Source organism: Bombina bombina, chromosome 5 (assembly GCF_027579735.1).
Source record: "Bombina bombina isolate aBomBom1 chromosome 5, aBomBom1.pri, whole genome shotgun sequence".
Classification (NCBI taxonomy): domain Eukaryota; kingdom Metazoa; phylum Chordata; class Amphibia; order Anura; family Bombinatoridae; genus Bombina; species Bombina bombina.
In genome coordinates this window covers 503,083,886-503,103,999 of record NC_069503.1, presented here as the reverse complement: position 1 = coordinate 503,103,999, position 20,114 = coordinate 503,083,886, and the positions used below count along the sequence as shown (strand labels likewise).

Sequence of the window (20,114 nt, the reverse complement as noted above, 5' to 3'; positions counted from 1 at the left end):
TATGTCAAAAGTAATGCAGAGATCCAAAAAAGACTGCACTCACTGGACTTTTTTGAAAAAAAAAAAGATAACTTTTAATATTACATAGTAAAAATAAAGGGAATTGGTATGACGTTTCGGTGCTGTACTAGCACCTATATCAAATGTTCCCATATGAACAGAGTGTCAGTGTCAATACAGTCTCAGTGTCGATACATCCTCAATGTGATGCCCCAAAGGAAAGCATAAAATCCATAAAGCCTCAGCTTATTTAAACCCTTCATGTGTGAGCAATCACGTGTGTTTCTTTGCTGGTGAGAGTGATCATCTGTTCCATGTCAGCGCTGTCAGTGAGCACATCCTCCTCGTTACACGTATCTCAACGCTTTCTAATTGGTAGGCATCATTCCTTGTGTGAGCCAGTCACATTGTAGATTAACCGCATGGCTAATTAACATATCCAACAACACGGATGTTCAGCCACGCCCCTCCGGCTAATGTCATCTTGTAGATTGGATTCTTCTATAGCCACAGGGAATAGATGAGGGTGGATATATGTATTTTAGTAGTATAGTATACTTCTATGGGGGAATACGTGAACACAAACGTGGAATTCAAAATTTGGCTATTTTACGCTCGTCTGGTTAGCGTACAAGAGAAAACGGTTCACTTTCAACTCATAATATGTGCGCAAAACACTTACTTCTAGCACAGTTAATGCTCAAGTGGGAGCGTTGATTAGTGATCCACTTGTAATCTGGCCCTATTTGATTATAATCACTGGTGTTTAAGCCCTGTAAATTTGTTCTTTTTCTTATATTCCTCAGACATCAATACAAATGCTTTATTTTATGATTCCAGGAACAGCTTGTAAAGCTACAGCATTTTTCTCTCTTATAGGTTTAGTCATAACTGGAACGCTGATGTGATTTGCCATGCAATCAATTTATGCAATACTGACCCAAGGTATCCTATTTGTCACCTGTCCCCAAAATCGAAGGTAAGACATATTTAGCTGTTTATAGCACTCTAAAGACATTTACCTAGATTTGCTTAAAGGACATTAAAAACAAATTACATTTTTTGAGCATAGAAATTAGGTTATTCTATATTACAAAACCTTTTCAAAATACTTTGTTCACTATCTAACCTCCTTATTTAACTACATCTCAGAAGATTTCCCTTTCCCATATACTATGCTTCAAGCAAATATCTCTGTCTTAGCCATGCCGGGCAAATCCCTAAACACCCCAGCCAATTTTAGACCAATCTCTTTACTAAACACTTACTTAAAACTTTATGCCAAAATACTTGCATCCCAAATAAATAAAATTCTTCCCCAAATAATACATCAGGGCCAAGTGGGGTTTGTCCCCTTTAGAGAGGCAAAAGATAACACAGTCAAAGTACTTAACCTCCTTGAACACATCACCTCGACTAAAACCCCAGCCATTTTCCTTTCTACTGATGCCGAAAAGGCATTTGACCGACTTGACTGGACATACTTATACTCAACGTTACTACACTTCAATTTCCCCAGCTCATTTATACAAAAAATTATTGCTCTATACTCCAACCCGACAGCCCAGGTAAAGATAAATAGTACATTATCCGATTAATTTGAAATTCGAAATGGCTCCCGACATGGATGCCCCCTCTCACCTTTACTATTTATCCTATCACTAAAACCCCTAGCAATTAAGTTAAGGGTGAATGAGCAGATACAGAGATATAGGGGGTTGAGATAGGACATCGACACCACAAACTAGCCATTTATGCTGATGATTTATTACTTACTCTTACGAATCCTCTAACCTCCCTACGACATACTTTAGCAAAGTTATCTCACTATGGAAGCATTTCCAATTTTTCGGTCAACATAACTTAATCTGAATACCTCCCCATTAATTTGCCACAGCATGCTTTAGATGAAATTAAATCACATAGTTCCCTCAAATTGCAAACAAAATATTTAAAAAAATTAGGTATTCACATTACCCCAGATAAAATGGATCTATGTAAACTATACAGGAACTTAAATCACAGAATTTCAATCTCTAACCTCGTCTTGGCTCTTAAAAAATATATCCTGGTCCAGTAGGATACAGGCTGCTAAAATGATACTACTCCTTAAAGCACTCTATATTCTTCAGACTGTCCCCATTCAAAATATATCAAGAGAAATAGACACTTTACAAAAAATCATGAATGATTATCTATGGCGCCACAGGCCACCCCATATTAACAAAAGCACAACTTAAAAACTCCCAAAAAATGGTGGTCTGGGGGTCCCCCATCTTCGTTCATATGAATTAGCAATCTCTCTTCAAAGAATCTCTGAATGGTGTAAATATGAGGGAGATACTTCTAAAGGTTGGGTTCAAGAAAAAACCTCACTAGCACTGGTTCGACATTTAGGCAACTTATGTTGGTATCCCACCTCACACAAAAGACAATTAATATCTTCATCCTCTATATCCAATGAAACTTGGAATGATTAGAAGTATATCCTTAAGTCATTTAGTAAGATCTCAACTAGATATTCCCCTCTCACTACTTTATTGCAATTTCTCCCAGGCCTAAAAGCTATAAGTACCTCAAACACAACACTTGCAGACTTCCTACCTATTTACTTACTAACAGACAATAATAATATAAAGAGCAAACAGCAACTGGATATTTTAGAACCCCCATTTTTATCATCTTGGTTCCGATTCCATCAGATAAGACACTATATACTCTCGCATAGATTTAAAAAATATTTTCTTCGACCACTCACTATGTTTGAGCAAATGTGTATATCTAAAGAAAATGCTCACAAAATAATTTCCACCCTATATAAGCTGGTATTGGAAAACAACTTTCCGCACCTCCCTACTTACACCAGGTGTTGGGATAGATAAATGAACACAAATATGTCACCCCAAGATTGGTCCCTTAGATTTAAAAAGTTAATGCAGTCAGCACATTCCTCACATGCTAAAGAGACAAACATCAAAATTATGATGAGATGGTATCTGACTCCTGCTAAAACTAAACCCATTTACAAAAAAACTTCTGGACAATGTTAGAGAGGATGCACTCAAGAGGGTCACATGAAACACATCTGGTGGGACTGCGTACCCATTCAATCTTATTGGTCAAAGATATTCAAAAGCATTAACTTAGCCATACAAACACAATTAACCCCTAACCCTGAAACGATCTTATTACATCATCCTCTACAAATTACTTGTAAATTAAGGAGACATCTTTTCCAAATAATGTTTAACACAGCAAAACATCCCCACAATAACAGAATGGAATGGAAAGATCTAGTCAATAACAACTTAACTTTAGAAAGATTCTATTATCTTAAAGGGACACTGAACCCAATTTTTTTATTTCATGATTCAGATAGAGCATGCAATTTTAAGCAACTTTCTAATTTACTTCTATTATCATTTCTTCTTTGTTCTCTTGCTATTTTTATTTGAAAAATAAGGCATCTAGATATTGATATTGACGGCAGATAAGAGCCATAGGCCCAGCAAGTCTGCCCGACCTTACCTAACAGTATAAACTTATCTAGTTCGTAGGATAGCCCTATGCTTGTCCCATGCATTTTTAAAGTCCCCCACAGTGTTTGTTGCTACTACCTCTTGAGGAAGTTTATTCCATAAATCAATCACTCTTTCTGTAAAGAAGTGCTTCCTCAAATTACTTCTGAATCTACTACCCTTTAGCTTGAGCTCATGACCCCTTGTTCTTGAATTTTCCATTTTATGTAAAATACCCACAGCCTCAGTTTTACTAAACCCTTTAATGTACTTGAAAGTTGCTATCATATCACCTCTTTCCCTTCTCTCCTCTAAGCTATACATATTTAGGTCATTGAGCCTATCCTGGTAAGTTTTATTTTTTAGACCATGTACCATTTTGGTAGCCCTCCTTTGCACAGATTCAAGTTTGTTAATATCCTTCTGAAGATATGGTCTCCAGAACTGCACACAATACTCAAGATGAGGCCTAACTAATGATCTATAAAGTGGCATAAGAACCTTACTATTTCTGCTGCAAATACCTCTACCAATACATCCAAGCATTCTGCTAGCCTTACTCGCTGCATTACTACATTGTTTACTAAGTTTTAAATCATCTGAAATAATAATTCCCAAGTCCTGTTCCTCGTCTGTAACAGTCAGTAAAGTGTCATTGAGTCTGTAATTAACATTTGGATTTTTCTTCCCTAAATGCATTATTTTACACTTTGCTGTGTTAAACTTTAGACCCCAGTCATTTGTCCAATCCTCCAATTGTTGTATATCACTTCTCATTTTGTCTACCCCCCCTGGAACATCCACTCTGTTGCAAATTTTTGTATCATCTGCAAAGAGACATACTTTCCCCTGTAGCCCTTTGCTGATATCGCAGATAAATATGTTAAACAAAACAGGCCCCAGAACTGACCCCTGAGGAACACCACTAGTAACAGCCCCCTCTGCTGAATGAACTCCATTTACTAAGACACTTTGTTTTCTGTCCTTAAGCCAGCATTCCACCCAGTTCACAATTTTTGAATCTAGACCAAGGAGATATAGTTTGTGAATAAGTTTATTGTGTGGGACGGTGTCAAATGCTTTGCTGAAATCTAGATATGCTACATCAACTGCTCCTCCCTTGTCTAATACTTTTGTTACATAATCAAAGAAGTCAATTAGATTAGTCTGACATGATCTCCCTGAAGTAAAACCATGCTGATTTTGGTCCTCTAAATTGTTTGTCTTTATGTAAGTCATAATTCTTTCTTTTAAGAGGCTTTCCATTAATTTCCCTACTACTGAAGTTAAACTAACTGGCCTGTAGTTGCCAGATTCTTCTCTACTGCCCTTTTTATGAAGGGGTATTACATTTGCTATTCTCCAATCATCTGGGACAGCTCCTGTTAATAGTGACTGATTAAACAGATCAGTTAATGGGACAGTTAGCACTGATCGAAGTTCTTTTAAAACCCTTGGATGAATATTATCAGGACCCACTGCCTTTGTAGGAGCCAGCAAATTATAGGTTCAGACCCATGGACAGCACTTGTTTATTGGTGCTGTCCAATCAGCAAGGACAACCTAGGTTGTTCACCAAAAATGTGTTCGGCATCTAAACTTACATTCTTGCTTTTCAAATAAACATACCAAAAGAATGAAGAAAATTTGATAGAAATAGTTTGCAGAAATATCCCAACATAAGAAAAATCTACCATATAAAATGCCACAAAAAGTGTAAACAGGAGTCTGTTTCCTAAATATTTCAACCATACATTTTTTATTACACATTAGGGGCTTGATTTATCAAGCAAGAACGGACAGGGGCATATATATTCACCCCTGTACACCCCAGTTCTCCTCTGGCGGGCAGCAATGCGCTGCCGGAATCTAACATTGCACACAAGTGCTATTTTGCGCTTGTGTGCAATCCAGCCCCCTGCCCACGCACGGCTAATAACGAGTGAGCAGGAGCTGTCAATCTCCTCGCCTTTGGACTAGACTTTTTATTTATGTATTTTTTATTTTACAGGGATAAAACTTATAGAATGTCCATTTATTAATTAAAGGGCCATTATAATAAAAAACTTAGATGCTCTCATTCGTTAGAGCATAACATTTTATTACTATTAACTCTGCAAATGTAAGTGTTTATTTGCAGGTTCAATATTGATAAAATTACATGCTGTCATAAATGAGTGAGTGTAGCTGCAGAGAACGTCTGGTTCTGAGCAGGAAACTGCTGCTAAGTCAGTCTGAGCAGTCTTAGTCATCTGCGTCTACTCAGGACTAGCATCTTGTCTGCTACAGCTCTTCCCTATACTGGCACAGACTGAGCATAGGGCATTCAGGGCATTTTCCTGTTAGTAATGACCTTTGAAGGAACACTAAAGTCAAAAGAAAACTTTAATGCTTTAGATAGAGCAGTCTTGAAGCTTTTCTTTAAAAAAAATGCACAACTAAGACACAAAACATGATTTTACATATCTGAATTATGTTTTCTTTAATTTTAAAACATTTTATTTTTAAATTTGAGTATCTTTTTTTAATAAGAAAACTAAAAGAATGCATGGCTGTACATCATGGACCTCCTTTTGTTTTCCTAGATGATGAATTATCATTATCTGAAAGTTAGCAATGTAGTGAGTGTGTGAATGTTTGTGTACATGTTTATATGTGTATGCTGTACATTGTGTATGTATGTTTGTATACCTATATATGTGTATGCTGTGCATTGTGGGTATGTATGTTTGTGTACATGTGCATGTGTATCCTGTTCATTGTGTGTGTGTATGTATGTTTGTGTACATGTTTATGTGTATGCTGTGCATTGTGTGTATGTATGTTTGTGTACCTGTATATGTGTATGCTGTGCATTGTGTGTGTGTATGTATGTTTGTGTACCTGTATATGTGTATGTTGTGCATTGTGTGTATGAATGTTTGTGTGCATGTGTATGTGTATGCTGTGCATTGTGTGTGTGTGTGTATGTTTGTGTACCTGTATATGTGTATGCTGTGCATTGTGTGTGTATGTATGTTTGTGTACATGTATATGTGTATGCTGTGCATTGTGTGTATTTATGTATGTTTGTGTACCTGTGTATGTGTATGTTGTGCATTGTGTGTATGTATGTTTGTGTACATGTGTATGTGTATGCTGTGCATTGTGTGTGTATGTATGTTTGTGTACCTGTATATGTGTATGCTGTGCATTGTGTGTGTGTGTGTGTGTGTATGTATGTTTGTGTACATGTGCATGTGTATGCTGTGCATTGTGTGTGTGTATGTATGTTTGTGTACATGTGTATGTGTATGCTGTGCATTGTGTGTGTATGTATGTTTGTGTACCTGTATATGTGTATGCTGTGCATTGTGTGTGTATGTATGTTTGTGTACCTGTATATGTGTATGCTGTGCATTGTGTGTGTGTATGTATGTTTGTGTACATGTGCATGTGTATGCTGTGCAGTGTGTGTGTGTGTATGTATGTTTGTGTACCTGTATATGTGTATGCTGTGCATTGTGTGTGTATGTATGTTTGTGTACATGTGTATGTGTATGCTGTGCATTGTGTGTATGTGTATGTATGTCTGTGTACATGTGCATGTGTATGCTGTGCATTGTGTGTGTGTATGTTTGTGTACATGTGTATGTGTATGTTGTGCATTGTGTGTGTGTATGTATGTTTGTGTACATGTGTATGTGTATGCTGTGCATTGTGTGTATGTATGTTTGTGTACATGTGTATGTGTGTGCTGTGCAGTGTGTGTATGTATATTTGTGTACCTGTATATGTGTATGCTTTATGTACATTGTGTGTGTGTTTGTGTACATGTGTATGCTGTGCAGTGTGTGTGTGTGTGTTTGTGTACCTGTATATGTGTATGCTGTGCAGTGTGTGTATGTATGTTTGTGTACCTGTATATGTGTATGCTGTGCATTGTGTTTGTGTGTATGTATGTATGTGTACCGGCATATGTGTATGCTGTGCAGTGTGTGTGTGTATGTATGTTTGTGTACCTGTATATGTGTATAATGTGCAGTGTGTGTGTGTATGTTTGTGTACCTGTATATGTGTATGCTGTGCATTGTGTGTATGTGTATGTATGTTTGTGTACCTGTATATGTGTATGCTGTGCAATGTGTATGTATGTTTGTGTACCTGTATATGCATGCTGTGCAGTGTGTGTGTATGTGATTGTTTGTGTACATGTGCATTGTGTGTGTATGTATGTTTGTGTACCTGTATATGTGTATGCGGTGCAGTGTGTGTATGTATGTTTGTGTACCTGTATATGTGTATGCTGTGCAGTGTGTGTATGTATGTTTGTGTATATGTATATGTGTATGCTGTGCATTGTGTGTGTGTATGTATGTTTGTGTATATGTGTATGCTGTGTATTGTGTGTGTGTGTGTGTGTATGTATGTTTGTGTATCTGTAGATGCATGCTGTGCAGTGTGTGTGTATGTGTATGTATGTTTGTATGTATGTTTGTGTACATGTGCATGTGTATGCTGTTCATTGTGTGTGTGTATGCATGTGTGTGTACCTGTATATGTGTATGCTGTGTATTGTGTGTGTGTATGTATGTTTGTGTACCTGTATATGTGTATGTTGTGCATTGTGTGTATGAATGTTTGTGTGCATGTGTATGTGTATGCTGTGCATTGTGTGTGTGTATGTATGTTTGTGTACCTGTATATGTGTATGCTGTGCATTGTGTGTGTGTATGTATGTTTGTGTACATGTATATGTGTATGCTGTGCATTGTGTGTGTTTATGTATGTTTGTGTACCTGTATATGTGTATGTTGTGCATTGTGTGTATGTATGTTTGTGTACATGTGTATGTGTATGCTGTGCATTGTGTGTGTGTATGTATGTTTGTGTACATGTGTATGTGTATGCTGTGCATTGTGTGTGTATGTATGTTTGTGTACCTGTATATGTGTATGCTGTGCATTGTGTGTGTGTGTATGTATGTTTGTGTACATGTGCATGTGTATGCTGTGCATTGTGTGTGTGTATGTATGTTTGTGTACATGTGTATGTGTATGCTGTGCATTGTGTGTGTGTATGTATGTTTGTGTACATGTGCATGTGTATGCTGTGCAGTGTGTGTGTGTGTATGTTTGTGTACCTGTATATGTGTATGCTGTGCATTGTGTGTGTGTGTATGTATGTTTGTGTACCTGTATATGTGTATGCTGTGCATTGTGTGTGTATGTATGTTTGTGTACCTGTATATGTGTATGCTGTGCATTGTGTGTGTGTATGTATGTTTGTGTACATGTGCATGTGTATGCTGTGCAGTGTGTGTGTGTGTATGTATGTTTGTGTACCTGTATATGTGTATGCTGTGCATTGTGTGTGTATGTATGTTTGTGTACATGTGTATGTGTATGCTGTGCATTGTGTGTATGTGTATGTATGTCTGTGTACATGTGCATGTGTATGCTGTGCATTGTGTGTGTGTATGTTTGTGTACATGTGTATGTGTATGTTGTGCATTGTGTGTGTGTATGTATGTTTGTGTACATGTGTATGTGTATGCTGTGCATTGTGTGTATGTATGTTTGTGTACATGTGTATGTGTATGCTGTGCAGTGTGTGTATGTATATTTGTGTACCTGTATATGTGTATGCTGTATGTACATTGTGTGTGTGTTTGTGTACATGTGTATGCTGTGCAGTGTGTGTGTGTGTGTTTGTGTACCTGTATATGTGTATGCTGTGCAGTGTGTGTATGTATGTTTGTGTACCTGTATATGTGTATGCTGTGCATTGTGTTTGTGTGTATGTATGTATGTGTACCGGCATATGTGTATGCTGTGCAGTGTGTGTGTGTATGTATGTTTGTGTACCTGTATATGTGTATGATGTGCAGTGTGTGTGTGTATGTTTGTGTACCTGTATATGTGTATGCTGTGCATTGTGTGTATGTGTATGTATGTTTGTGTACCTGTATATGTGTATGCTGTGCAATGTGTATGTATGTTTGTGTACCTGTATATGCATGCTGTGCAGTGTGTGTGTATGTGATTGTTTGTGTACATGTGCATTGTGTGTGTATGTATGTTTGTGTACCTGTATATGTGTATGCGGTGCAGTGTGTGTATGTATGTTTGTGTACCTGTATATGTGTATGCTGTGCAGTGTGTGTATGTATGTTTGTGTATATGTGTATGTGTATGCTGTGCATTGTGTGTGTGTATGTATGTTTGTGTATATGTGTATGCTGTGTATTGTGTGTGTGTGTGTGTGTGTGTATGTATGTTTGTGTATCTGTAGATGCATGCTGTGCAGTGTGTGTGTATGTGTATGTATGTTTGTGTATATGTGTATGCTGTGCATTGTGTGTGTATGTATGTTTGTGTACCTGTATATGCATGCTGTGCAGTGTGTGTGTGTATGTGAGTGTTTGTGTACATGTGTATGCTGTGCATTGTGTGTGTGAATGTTTGTGTGAATGTGTATGAGTATGCTGTGCATTGTGTGTGTGAATGTTTGTGTGCATGTGTATGCTGTGCAGTGTGTGTGTGAATGCTTGTGTACATGTAAATGTGTATGCTGTGCAGTGTGTGTGTGAATGTTTGTGTGCATGTGTATGAGTATGCTGTGCATTATGTGTGTGAATGTTGGTGTATATGTGTATGTGTATGCTGTGCAGTGCAGTCTGTGGGGGAATGTTTGTGTACATGTACATATGTATGCTGTGCATTGTGTGTGTGAATGTTTATGTATATGTGTATGTGTATGCTGTGCAGTGCAGAGTGTGGGGGAATGTCTGTGTACATGTACATATGTATGCTGTGCATTGTGTGTGTGAATGTTTGTGTACATGTGTATGTGTATGCTGTGCATTGTGTGTGTGAATGTTTGTGTACATGTGTATGTGTATGCTGTGCAGTGTGTATGTGAGTGTTTGTGTACATATGTATGCTGTGTAGTATGTCTGTGTGTGTGTGTGTGTGTGAATGTTTGTGTACATGTGTATATGTATGCTGTGCAGTGTGTGTGAATGTCTGTGTACATGTACATGTGTATGCTGTGCAGTGTGTGTTTGAATGTTTGTGTACACGTGTATGTGTATGCTGTGCAGCTAGTGTGAATGTTTGTGTACATGTTTATGTGTATGCTGTGCAGTGTGTGTATGTGAATGTTTGTGTACATGCTTATGTGTATGCAGTGTAGTGTGTGTGTGTGTGTGAATGTTTGTGTACATGTTTATGTGTATGATGTGCAGTGTGTGTGTGAATGTTTTTGTACATGTTTATGTGTATGCTCTGCAGTGTTTGTATGCTATGCAGTGTATCTGTGTATGTTTTTGTATATGTATGCTGTATAGTGTGTGTGAATGTTTGTGTACATGTATATGTATGCTGTGTAGTGTATGTGTGTGAATGTTTGTTTACATGTATATTTATACTTTGTAGTGTGTGTTTGAATGTTTGTGTACATGTTTATGTGTATGCTGTGCAGTGTGTGTATGTGAATGTTTGTGTACATGCTTATGTGTATGCAGTGTAGTGTGTGTGTGTGTGTGAATGTTTGTGTACATGTTTATGTGTATGATGTGCAGTGTGTGTGTGAATGTTTTTGTACATGTTTATGTGTATGCTCTGCAGTGTTTGTATGCTATGCAGTGTATCTGTGTATGTTTTTGTATATGTATGCTGTGTAGTGTGTGTGAATGTTTGTGTACATGTATATGTATGCTGTGTAGTGTATGTGTGTGAATGTTTGTTTACATGTATATTTATACTTTGTAGTGTGTGTTTGAATGTTTGTGTACATGTATATTTATGATTTACAGTGTGTGTGATTTTTTTTTTGTACATGTATATTAATGCTGTGTAGTGTGAGTGTGAATGTTTGTGTACATATAAATGTGTATGCTGTGAAGTGTGTGTGCGAATGTTTGTGTACATGTGTATGCTGTGCAGTGTGTGTGTGTGAATGTTTGTATATATGTGTATGCTGTGTAGTGTGGGAATGTGTGTTTACATGTGCTTGTGTATGCTGTGTGGTGTGTATAAATGTATGTTAACATGTGTTTGTGTATGCTGTGTAGTGTGTGTGAATGTGTGTTTACATATGTTTGTGTATGCTGTGCAGTGTGTGTGAATGTGTGTTTACATGTGTTTGTGTATGCTGTGTAGTGTGTGTGTGAATGTGTGTTTACATGTGTTTGTGTATGCTGTGTAGTGTGTGTGTGAATGTGTGTTTACATGTGTTTGTGTATGCTGTGTAGTGTGTGTGAATGTGTGTTTACATGTGTTTGTGTATGCTGTGTAGTGTGTGTGTGAATGTGTGTTTACATGTGTTTGTGTATGCTGTGTATTGTGTGTGAATGTGTGTTTACATGTGTTTGTGTATGCTGTGTAGTGTGTGTGAATGTGTGTTTACATGTGTTTGTGTATGCTGGGTAGTGTGTGTGAATGTGTGTTTACATGTGTTTGTGTATGCTGTGTAGTGTGTGTGAATGTGTGTTTACATGTGTTTGTGTATGCTGTGTAGTGTGTGTGAATGTGTGTTTACATGTGTTTGTTTATGCTGTGTAGTGTGTTTACATGTGTTTGTGTATTCTGTGTGTTGTGTGTGTACATAAGTGGACATAATTGGGTGGAGCATGATTTGTGGCGGGTCAATGTTGCAACAAAATAATCTGCTACATTGCCCCTCCCAATGTTGGGCTCTGGATCCGTCCCTGTTATGAGGATATCTGAACTGGAGCACAGGTGAAATAATTAACTGATTAGTAAACATGGTTATTTTACCTGCTCTCATCCAAGCACACCTGAAAATACAGCCTGTTGGGGAGGCCTGAGGACAGGTTTTAAAACCAGTGGTCTGCCCTTACACTGTCCTCTCACCTCACTACCTGTCCCTTCAACCCCATCCCCTCACAGCTACTCTCCTCCCTCTCTTCTACCCTTACTCCTATACTCACACACATCTTCCACCTCTCCCTCAGCACCGGTATATTTCCCTCATCTCTAAAACACGCACTGGGCACACCTATCCTCAAAAACCTTCTCTTGATCCAACCTCCCCATGCAACTACCACCCTATTTCCCTATTCCCTCTTGCCTCAAAGCTTCTTGAAAAGCTAGTATATGCATGCCTATCCAAGTTCCTTACATTAAACTCCCTCTTTGACCCACTGCAATCTAAATTTTGCCCCCATCATTCCACAGAGACTGCAATCGTTAAGGTTACCAACGACCTACTTATCTGCTTATCCTCCTTGACCTGTCAGCAGCTTTTGATACTGGTGACCACCCTCTTTTGCTCCAAACCCCCCAATCCTTCAGCATTTGCAACACAGCTCTCTCATGGTTCTCTTACTACCTGTCTAACCGTACCTATAGTGTAGCCTTCTCTGGGGCATCCTCTGCCCCATTACCACTTTCTGTTGGGATACTGCAAGGCTCTGTTCTCAGTCCCCTTCTCTTCTCAATCTACATGTCATCATTAGGTTCCTTAATAAAATCCCACGGGTTTCAATATCATTTGTATGCTGATGACACCCAAATCTATTTCTCTACCCCAGACCTAGCTCCTTCCTTGCTAACCTGTGTCACTAACTGTCTTTCTCATATCTCATCCTGGATGTCCTCTCACTACCTTAAGCTAAATCTTGTGTTATAGTTAATATATATAATAGGGACAGTACACTGTAAAATTGTTTTTCCCTTTGTAGGTTTATTTATGTGTATGTAATAGCTGGTTTTGTGCTTTGAAACCTCAACCGATTAACATGGGTTGAGCTTGCAGATAAAATCAGATTAAATTATTTTATCACTTTGTGTACACACAAATGCTTCATTATCTTGTATCTGTCTGTAAACCAAAGCCATATACTTAGAGAGAACAATAGACAATTATTATTATTTTTTTACCTATCTCTGCTACACCCCACTGGGAGTGTAATTTCTTCTGCTGGCTCTGTTTACACAGGCTTTTCAATAGCCAATACATAAGTCTAGAAATGTCAATATTGGTAGGGATTCCACAGGCTAAATCTGTTATTTCAAATGCCAAAATAAGGGTAATGGAGTTACTTGTAAACAATTTAATACACTTCAGCAGGTAAAAATTTTGGATAAACTGTCCTTTGAACTAAATTCATTCATTTAGCATTCAGCATCTATCCTTTTCTTTGAAAATTTCTGTCATTGGCCCCTTTACTCTTTGTCCTCTTTTAATAAAGAAAGTATAACTCCTTTCTCACATTCCTTTGCTTTGCCACAACAATGTGCTATACTCAGAGTGAGCGGTTGATAGGGCAATATATAGATCAGGGCAAAGTCATATGCTTTTCAGTGACAGTCACTGTGTAACCGTACTGAGGTCATCTCAAAGAATAAAAAAGTATTGAGCAGGGGTTTTGCTAGAAGACTACTTAGGGCTGAAAAACTGTTTATTCTCCAATTTAGTCCTAAGTGTCCTATTTAGGCCAGGTCAAATAAGATGAGTGAGAAGTGTACTGCCAGTGACAATAGTATTTTCAGTTAGAGGGGTTTTGTTAGCTTGGGAGAAGGTAAAGAGTTGTGGAGCCTAAGGCCAACATTTAAGACCAGGTGAACAGGGGAATTGCGCCTAGTGGGCAGCTGCCCACATTTACCATTGCACACTATCACAAATGGGCAACCCTGCCCCCTGCACCCGCTCAACCAATCACACGAGCAGGGGTTGTCAATCTCCCTGGTCTGAAATATCCAGGGGGATTGACATATGCCACAAAACAGTTTGCGTAATATGTTAAGAAGTAGTGGTCTAATGAGCGCTTTTTCTTAACTCACGGCTGTAGGCTCACTCATGCAAACCTGGAGCTGAAAGGGCTTCAAAGCTCATATATTTACACATGTAAATGTTAACAAATGTATAGTATTCATTGTGTTTTACTGAAAAGTGCAGCAAACAAATATTCTGTAATACAATTATTTTTAGAATGTTTGTTATGAATGAGTTGTCTGAAATGAATTATTTGCTGCTGCTGCACAAGTGTAGTAGACAACAGCAAGATAAAATTGATCCAGTGACCTTCTGGGGAGTGTAAAGCACCACGAGAATGTCCCAGACACTGGAATTAACATTTACATGTACAATAAACACTTTGAAATTGTCATATAGCGCTGCGGAATCTGTTGGCGCTCTACAAATAACCGATAATAATAATAATAATAATAATATAAAATGTTTAATTATAAATGCAGCAAAACAACTTTTGCAATACGTATATTTTCATCATTTATTTTGCCCCCTTCCTGTAATTTAACTCTGAAAATCACGATTATTATAATTCTGAGGATTGGCGGTGCATTTGGCAGGGTTCACAGCCTGATCCTGACACATATCTGCCCTAATAGGCCGCAGCAGAGATTATCAGTAAGAAACTGCACAATAATGCAATTTTTGCTAACAGGACAGTTGCAAGATGTGTTTCAGTAACAAGTCCTGATTGGTTCCTCTAAATAAGATAAGTGGGTGTAGTCAGGCTATTGAAAAACAATTGTAGACAATAAATAATAATAGCTGGTTTTGTGCTTTTAAACCACAGCCTATTAGAATGGGTTGAGCTTTAGGTAATATCAGATCTCATTATGTTATCACTTTTATGTACACAGACTTGCTTCCTTATCTTATATTTGTCTAGAAAACTAAAGCTCAATACTTAGAGAAAATTGGAAAATTATCATTGTATTACTTAACTATCCTGCACCCCACTGAGAGTGTAATCTCTTCTGCTGGCTGTGTTTGCTTAGGCTATTCAATAGAATATACTTCAGTATAGAAACTTTCAGTATAGGTTGGGATACCACAGGCTAAATCAGCTATTTCAAATGCCAAAATAGGGGTAAAGGAGCTACTTGTAAACAATTTAAAACACTTCAGCAGGTAAAATAAATAATTGTGAACAATTTAAAGGGGAGAATATGTTTGGGTGAACTGTCCCTTTAATGTATTCAAAATATTTCACCCACACCTAGTATGTTAAATGATTAAAAAAAATTGTAATTGCAAGGTGTTCAATCACATATGTCTCTCTATATATGATTTGTTCCTCCTGGTTTACTTTGCATCAGTTTTAAAGCTCATTGTATCAAGTCAATTGGAAAGTTGTTTAAAATTGCATACTCTATCGGAATCGTGAATGGAAAAAAAAAGGGTTTTCATGTCCCTTTATTAACACTCATTTATCTAATTATAAAATAAAAATGTTTCCATAACTCCGAAATATCTTGTATGTCTTAGTAAATGAAATCTAGTGCCACATAAATGCACAGAATAGCTGCAAACACATCAGTTACTTATGATACAAACTGCTCACTAACGGCTAGATTTAGAGTTTTGTCGGTAAGGACCCGCGTAGCTAACGCTGGCTTTTTTCTGGCCGCACCATAAAAATAACTCTGGTATTGAGAGTCCACATAAAGGCTGCGTTAGGCTCCAAAAAAGGAGCGTAGAGCATATTTAACACAACTGCAACTCTCGATACCAGAGTTGCTTACGGACGCGGCCAGCCTCAAAAACGTGCTCGTGCACGATTCCCCCATAGGAAACAATGGGGCTGTTTGAGCTGAAAAAAAACCTAACACCTGCAAAAAAGCCGCGTTCAGCTCCTAACGCAGCACCATTGTTTCCTATGGGGAAACACTTCCTACGTCTGCACCTAACACTCTAACATGTACCCCGAGTCTAAACACCCCTAACCTTACACTTTTTTTTTTTTTTTTAATTCTTTTTTTCTTTTATTCATCAAAAGTAAAGACAATACAATTCTTCAGATAAGCTAACACAACAGAAATGTATCAGACACATATTCAATCTGTATCGATAAATAAGAAACAAACCTTTACATTATAAGTCCTCAGTGTAATTGATTAAACACACTTAACATAAAATAACAAAATGAGAAAGGGCGGAAAAAAAAAAAAAAAGGGGAGAACCCCCCTAACTCCCCCCAAGCCCCCCCTCCCCGCCCCTCCAACAAAATAGTACCTTACAGCTACCTTCACGTCCAATACACAACTACAGATACACGCCCAATTACACAACCGTGTTTATCCAGGATACCGGGAATACCCCCAATACAACTAATTCAGCAAAGCAGACCGTGGATCGCACAGGGGCAAGAATCTGCCTTTGAATCCGGAGGGGATATGACAAAATAATTGGTAACCATCCCTGCAAGAACTCCTTGGTTCTCTTCTCAGAAGCCTCCGAGAGATGATATGACTCAAATACAATTTGGCCTTGGATTTCTTTAAAAGACCTCTCAAGGCTCGGTGCTCTCTTTGCTTTCCAATTTAACAGGACAAGATGACGTACTGCTAGAATAATCGTATTCAACGTATATATCATTGCTGCCGAGTTTCTATGTGCTTCTGTAATTAGTAAAACCACATCTTGAAGTGTAAGAACAAAATTTGCCCCATATAATGTATTAAACCAATGAACCAACTTATGCCACAACTGGTTGATTTTGAGACAGAACCAAAACATATGAAATAAATCAGCCCTAGAGTTTGAGCATCTGGGACATTTATTTGATGCAGTGTCAGAAAATTTTTGTAATTTAAGCAGATGCAAATAAAAATTATTCAAGAGCTTCAGGACATCGAAACCCTACACTTATGGACCATATTGCAACTCTGAATGATCCTCTCCTCGGTGATATCGGTAATAACCGGAAGCAACCAAGTACTTATGCTATGCAAATGCTTATCGCTTTGTTTAGAAAGCATAATATCATACATTAAGGAGATAGAGGAGCTTCCCATACTGAATTTTTTAATTAAGATTCTAATAACAGACCATTCCGGTAACATACTATTCTCCCAATTTTGCTCACGCATGAAATGGCGAATCTGGAAATAAGCAAACAAGTCAGACCTAGGAAGATCATAAATTTGAAACAGAGACTCAGCTGTCTGAACCAAATTGTCAGCCCCCAATAATTGCTTGACAAACATCAGCCCCTTGTTCCCCCATGATTTAAACACCTTATGATAAATACCCGGGATAAAATTAGGGTTTCCCTGAATAGGAAGGTATTCTGAAACAGAGGGATCCACTCCTAGACAAATACAGAACTTCTGCCACGCAACCACAACATTTTTAAAGGATACCATTTTACTGATGTTGGATGGCAGCTGTTTTGTATTACAATGTAACAGAGCACTAAGCGCGAATGGGCGAGTATAAAAGGCTTCCTCTTGACTCACTGCTAACCAATTATTTTTCCGCCACCCAATCCACGGCAAATTTCACCAGCGCCACCGTATTATACAACCTGACATCAGGCAGAGCCAACCCGGCGCGGTTTGTTTTTTGCATAAGCTTAGCTAGTGCAATCCTAGGTCTCTTATCTTTCCAGATAAATTTAGAAAAATAACTGTATAACTTTCTAATATCTGAACTGAAAATAAAGAGAGGAAGATTCTGTAGCACATAGAGAAGACGAGGAAAAACAATCGTTTTTATTAGCTTTACCTTTGCCGAAATTGACAACGGAAATGAAGCCCATAACTGCAGATCTATTTTAATTTTTTTCAGTAATGGAACAAAATTCGCAACATACCATAATTTCGGATTTTTATGTAACTCGAGTCCAAAATAATTAATTGCATTAACGACTTTGAATGGGAATTTTTCCAAACCGGACGAGTTATTGCCCATATACATGAGTTCACTCTTTTCCAAATTCACCAAATAACCGGAGAAAGAACTAAACTGGGAGAGGAGTTGAAGAATAACTGGAATCGATTGAAAAGGCTTATCTACAAAAATCAGCATATCATCAGCATAGAGAAGAGTTTTTAAACGATGAGAGCCCAATGAAATTCCTGTCAAAACATCGCGAAATCTGATCGCTAAGGGTTCTAGAGCCACATTAAACAGGAGGGGAGATAATGGACACCCCTGCCTAGTACCTCAATGTAAAACAATCCCCTGTGAGCGAATCCCATTAACCAGGAGAAAAGAAATTGGTTTACAATAAATTTTATGAATAAAGAGATTAAAGTTGCCAGAAAAGCCAAATTTCTGTAATGAGGAAAATAAGTGCTCCCAGACAATGGAGTCAAATGCCTTGACTGCGTCAAGGGTTAAGACTGCTGAATCAAGAATTCCGTCGTTACAAGGCTCTGGTTCCAAATTCAACATATAATCCAAAAACGTAATAACCTTTCGTATATTCCGCGACGAGTTCCTAGCGGTCATAAAACCGGTCTGATCCTAATGGATTAAGTTCTGCAGACAGTGATTCAGTCTAGAAGCGATAATACCAGCCAGAAGCTTGTAATCAGTATTGAGTACTGATATTGGCCTGTATGAGGCCATATTCTCTGGATTTTTATTTTTTTTTCGCAATGAGTGAAATATTAGCCGCAGCAAAGTTTTCCGAAATCCCATTTTCAGAAAGATAATAATTGTTGAAAATAGCCTCTAGTGGAGACAGCAGTTCTTCCTTTAGCAATTTATAAAATTCGGCCGGGAGCCCGTCAGGGCCCGCAGCCTTATTAAGCTTAAGATTATCAATAGCGGTACCAATCTCCTCACGCGATATCGGCTGATTCAGCAAAGCCAACTCTTCTGCTTGTATCTTAGGAATACTTATAGCCGACCAAAAGGACTCTTGGTTATTGTGGTCGGCAGCGACGGCCGAATATAATTGTTGATAGTACTTAAAAAATTCCTGGGAGATCTCAGCCGGCTTAAAAAACCTGTCCTCGCCATTTTTTATAACAGCGATATAATTTCTTTTTTTTCTATTCTTAATCAAGCGGGACAGATGCTTCGCCGAACACCCGTGAAAACTCCTATATTTAAGATTCAATCTTGCTTCTTCCTCCAACGATTTCTGCTTTATATAGATCTCTCTTTCCTTTCTAGCCTCAAGATACACTGCCCAGTTCAATGGGGAGGGATCCGACTGAATGTCCCTGTAGGCCGCTCTGGTTCTTGCAACAAGGGAACTCCCCTGTTCCTTAATTTTTTTTTGCGCGCAAACTCGTATAAGCTATTATTTTACCTCGAATCACCGCTTTAGCCGCCTCCCAATAAACCTCTGTCTTATGACTGTAATTCGAGTTAAATAAAACATACTCATGCCAGATAGTCTTAATCCATAATGAAAAACTTGGGTTAGTATATAAAAAACGAGGGAAGCCAAAGACCTGTGTTAGTGAACGTGCCTCATAAGTATCAAGAATAGATAAAGAGATTATAGCGTGATCTGATATAAAAAATTCCCCAATTCCCGTTTTAAGCTGGAAGACTGTCAGTGCTTCCGAGATTAAAAAGAGATCAATCCTCGAGAATGTCCTGAACGACTTGGATTCGCATGTGTAGGCTCTGATTAAAGGATTTTGCATACGCCAAATATCAGTCAATGTTAATTTAATACAAAAATTTTTAAAGTATTTGGCGTGATACTTATATTTAGCGTAATTCTTTCTTGAAAAATGGTCTAGTTCTGGACTCATAGTAACATTAAAGTCCCCACAGATAATTAAATTCTCCCTTATAAAGGGAAAGATTATGTTTTGGATCCGGTCCCAAAATTTTACTGAAAATTTATTGGGGGCATAAATATTACAAAAT

General features: G+C 38.0%; 1 protein-coding gene across 2 annotated transcripts in view; it reads left to right on the top strand.

The window, feature by feature from the left end:
• Positions 1–20,114, top strand: part of AOAH (acyloxyacyl hydrolase) — a 411,773-nt gene that overhangs the window by 119,859 nt on the left and 271,800 nt on the right. For both annotated transcript variants that reach the window (XM_053714415.1, XM_053714414.1), the window contains exon 4: positions 880–979. In XM_053714415.1, the coding sequence (XP_053570390.1) occupies positions 880–979 (100 nt within the window). The remainder of the gene's footprint in view (positions 1–879; positions 980–20,114) is intronic.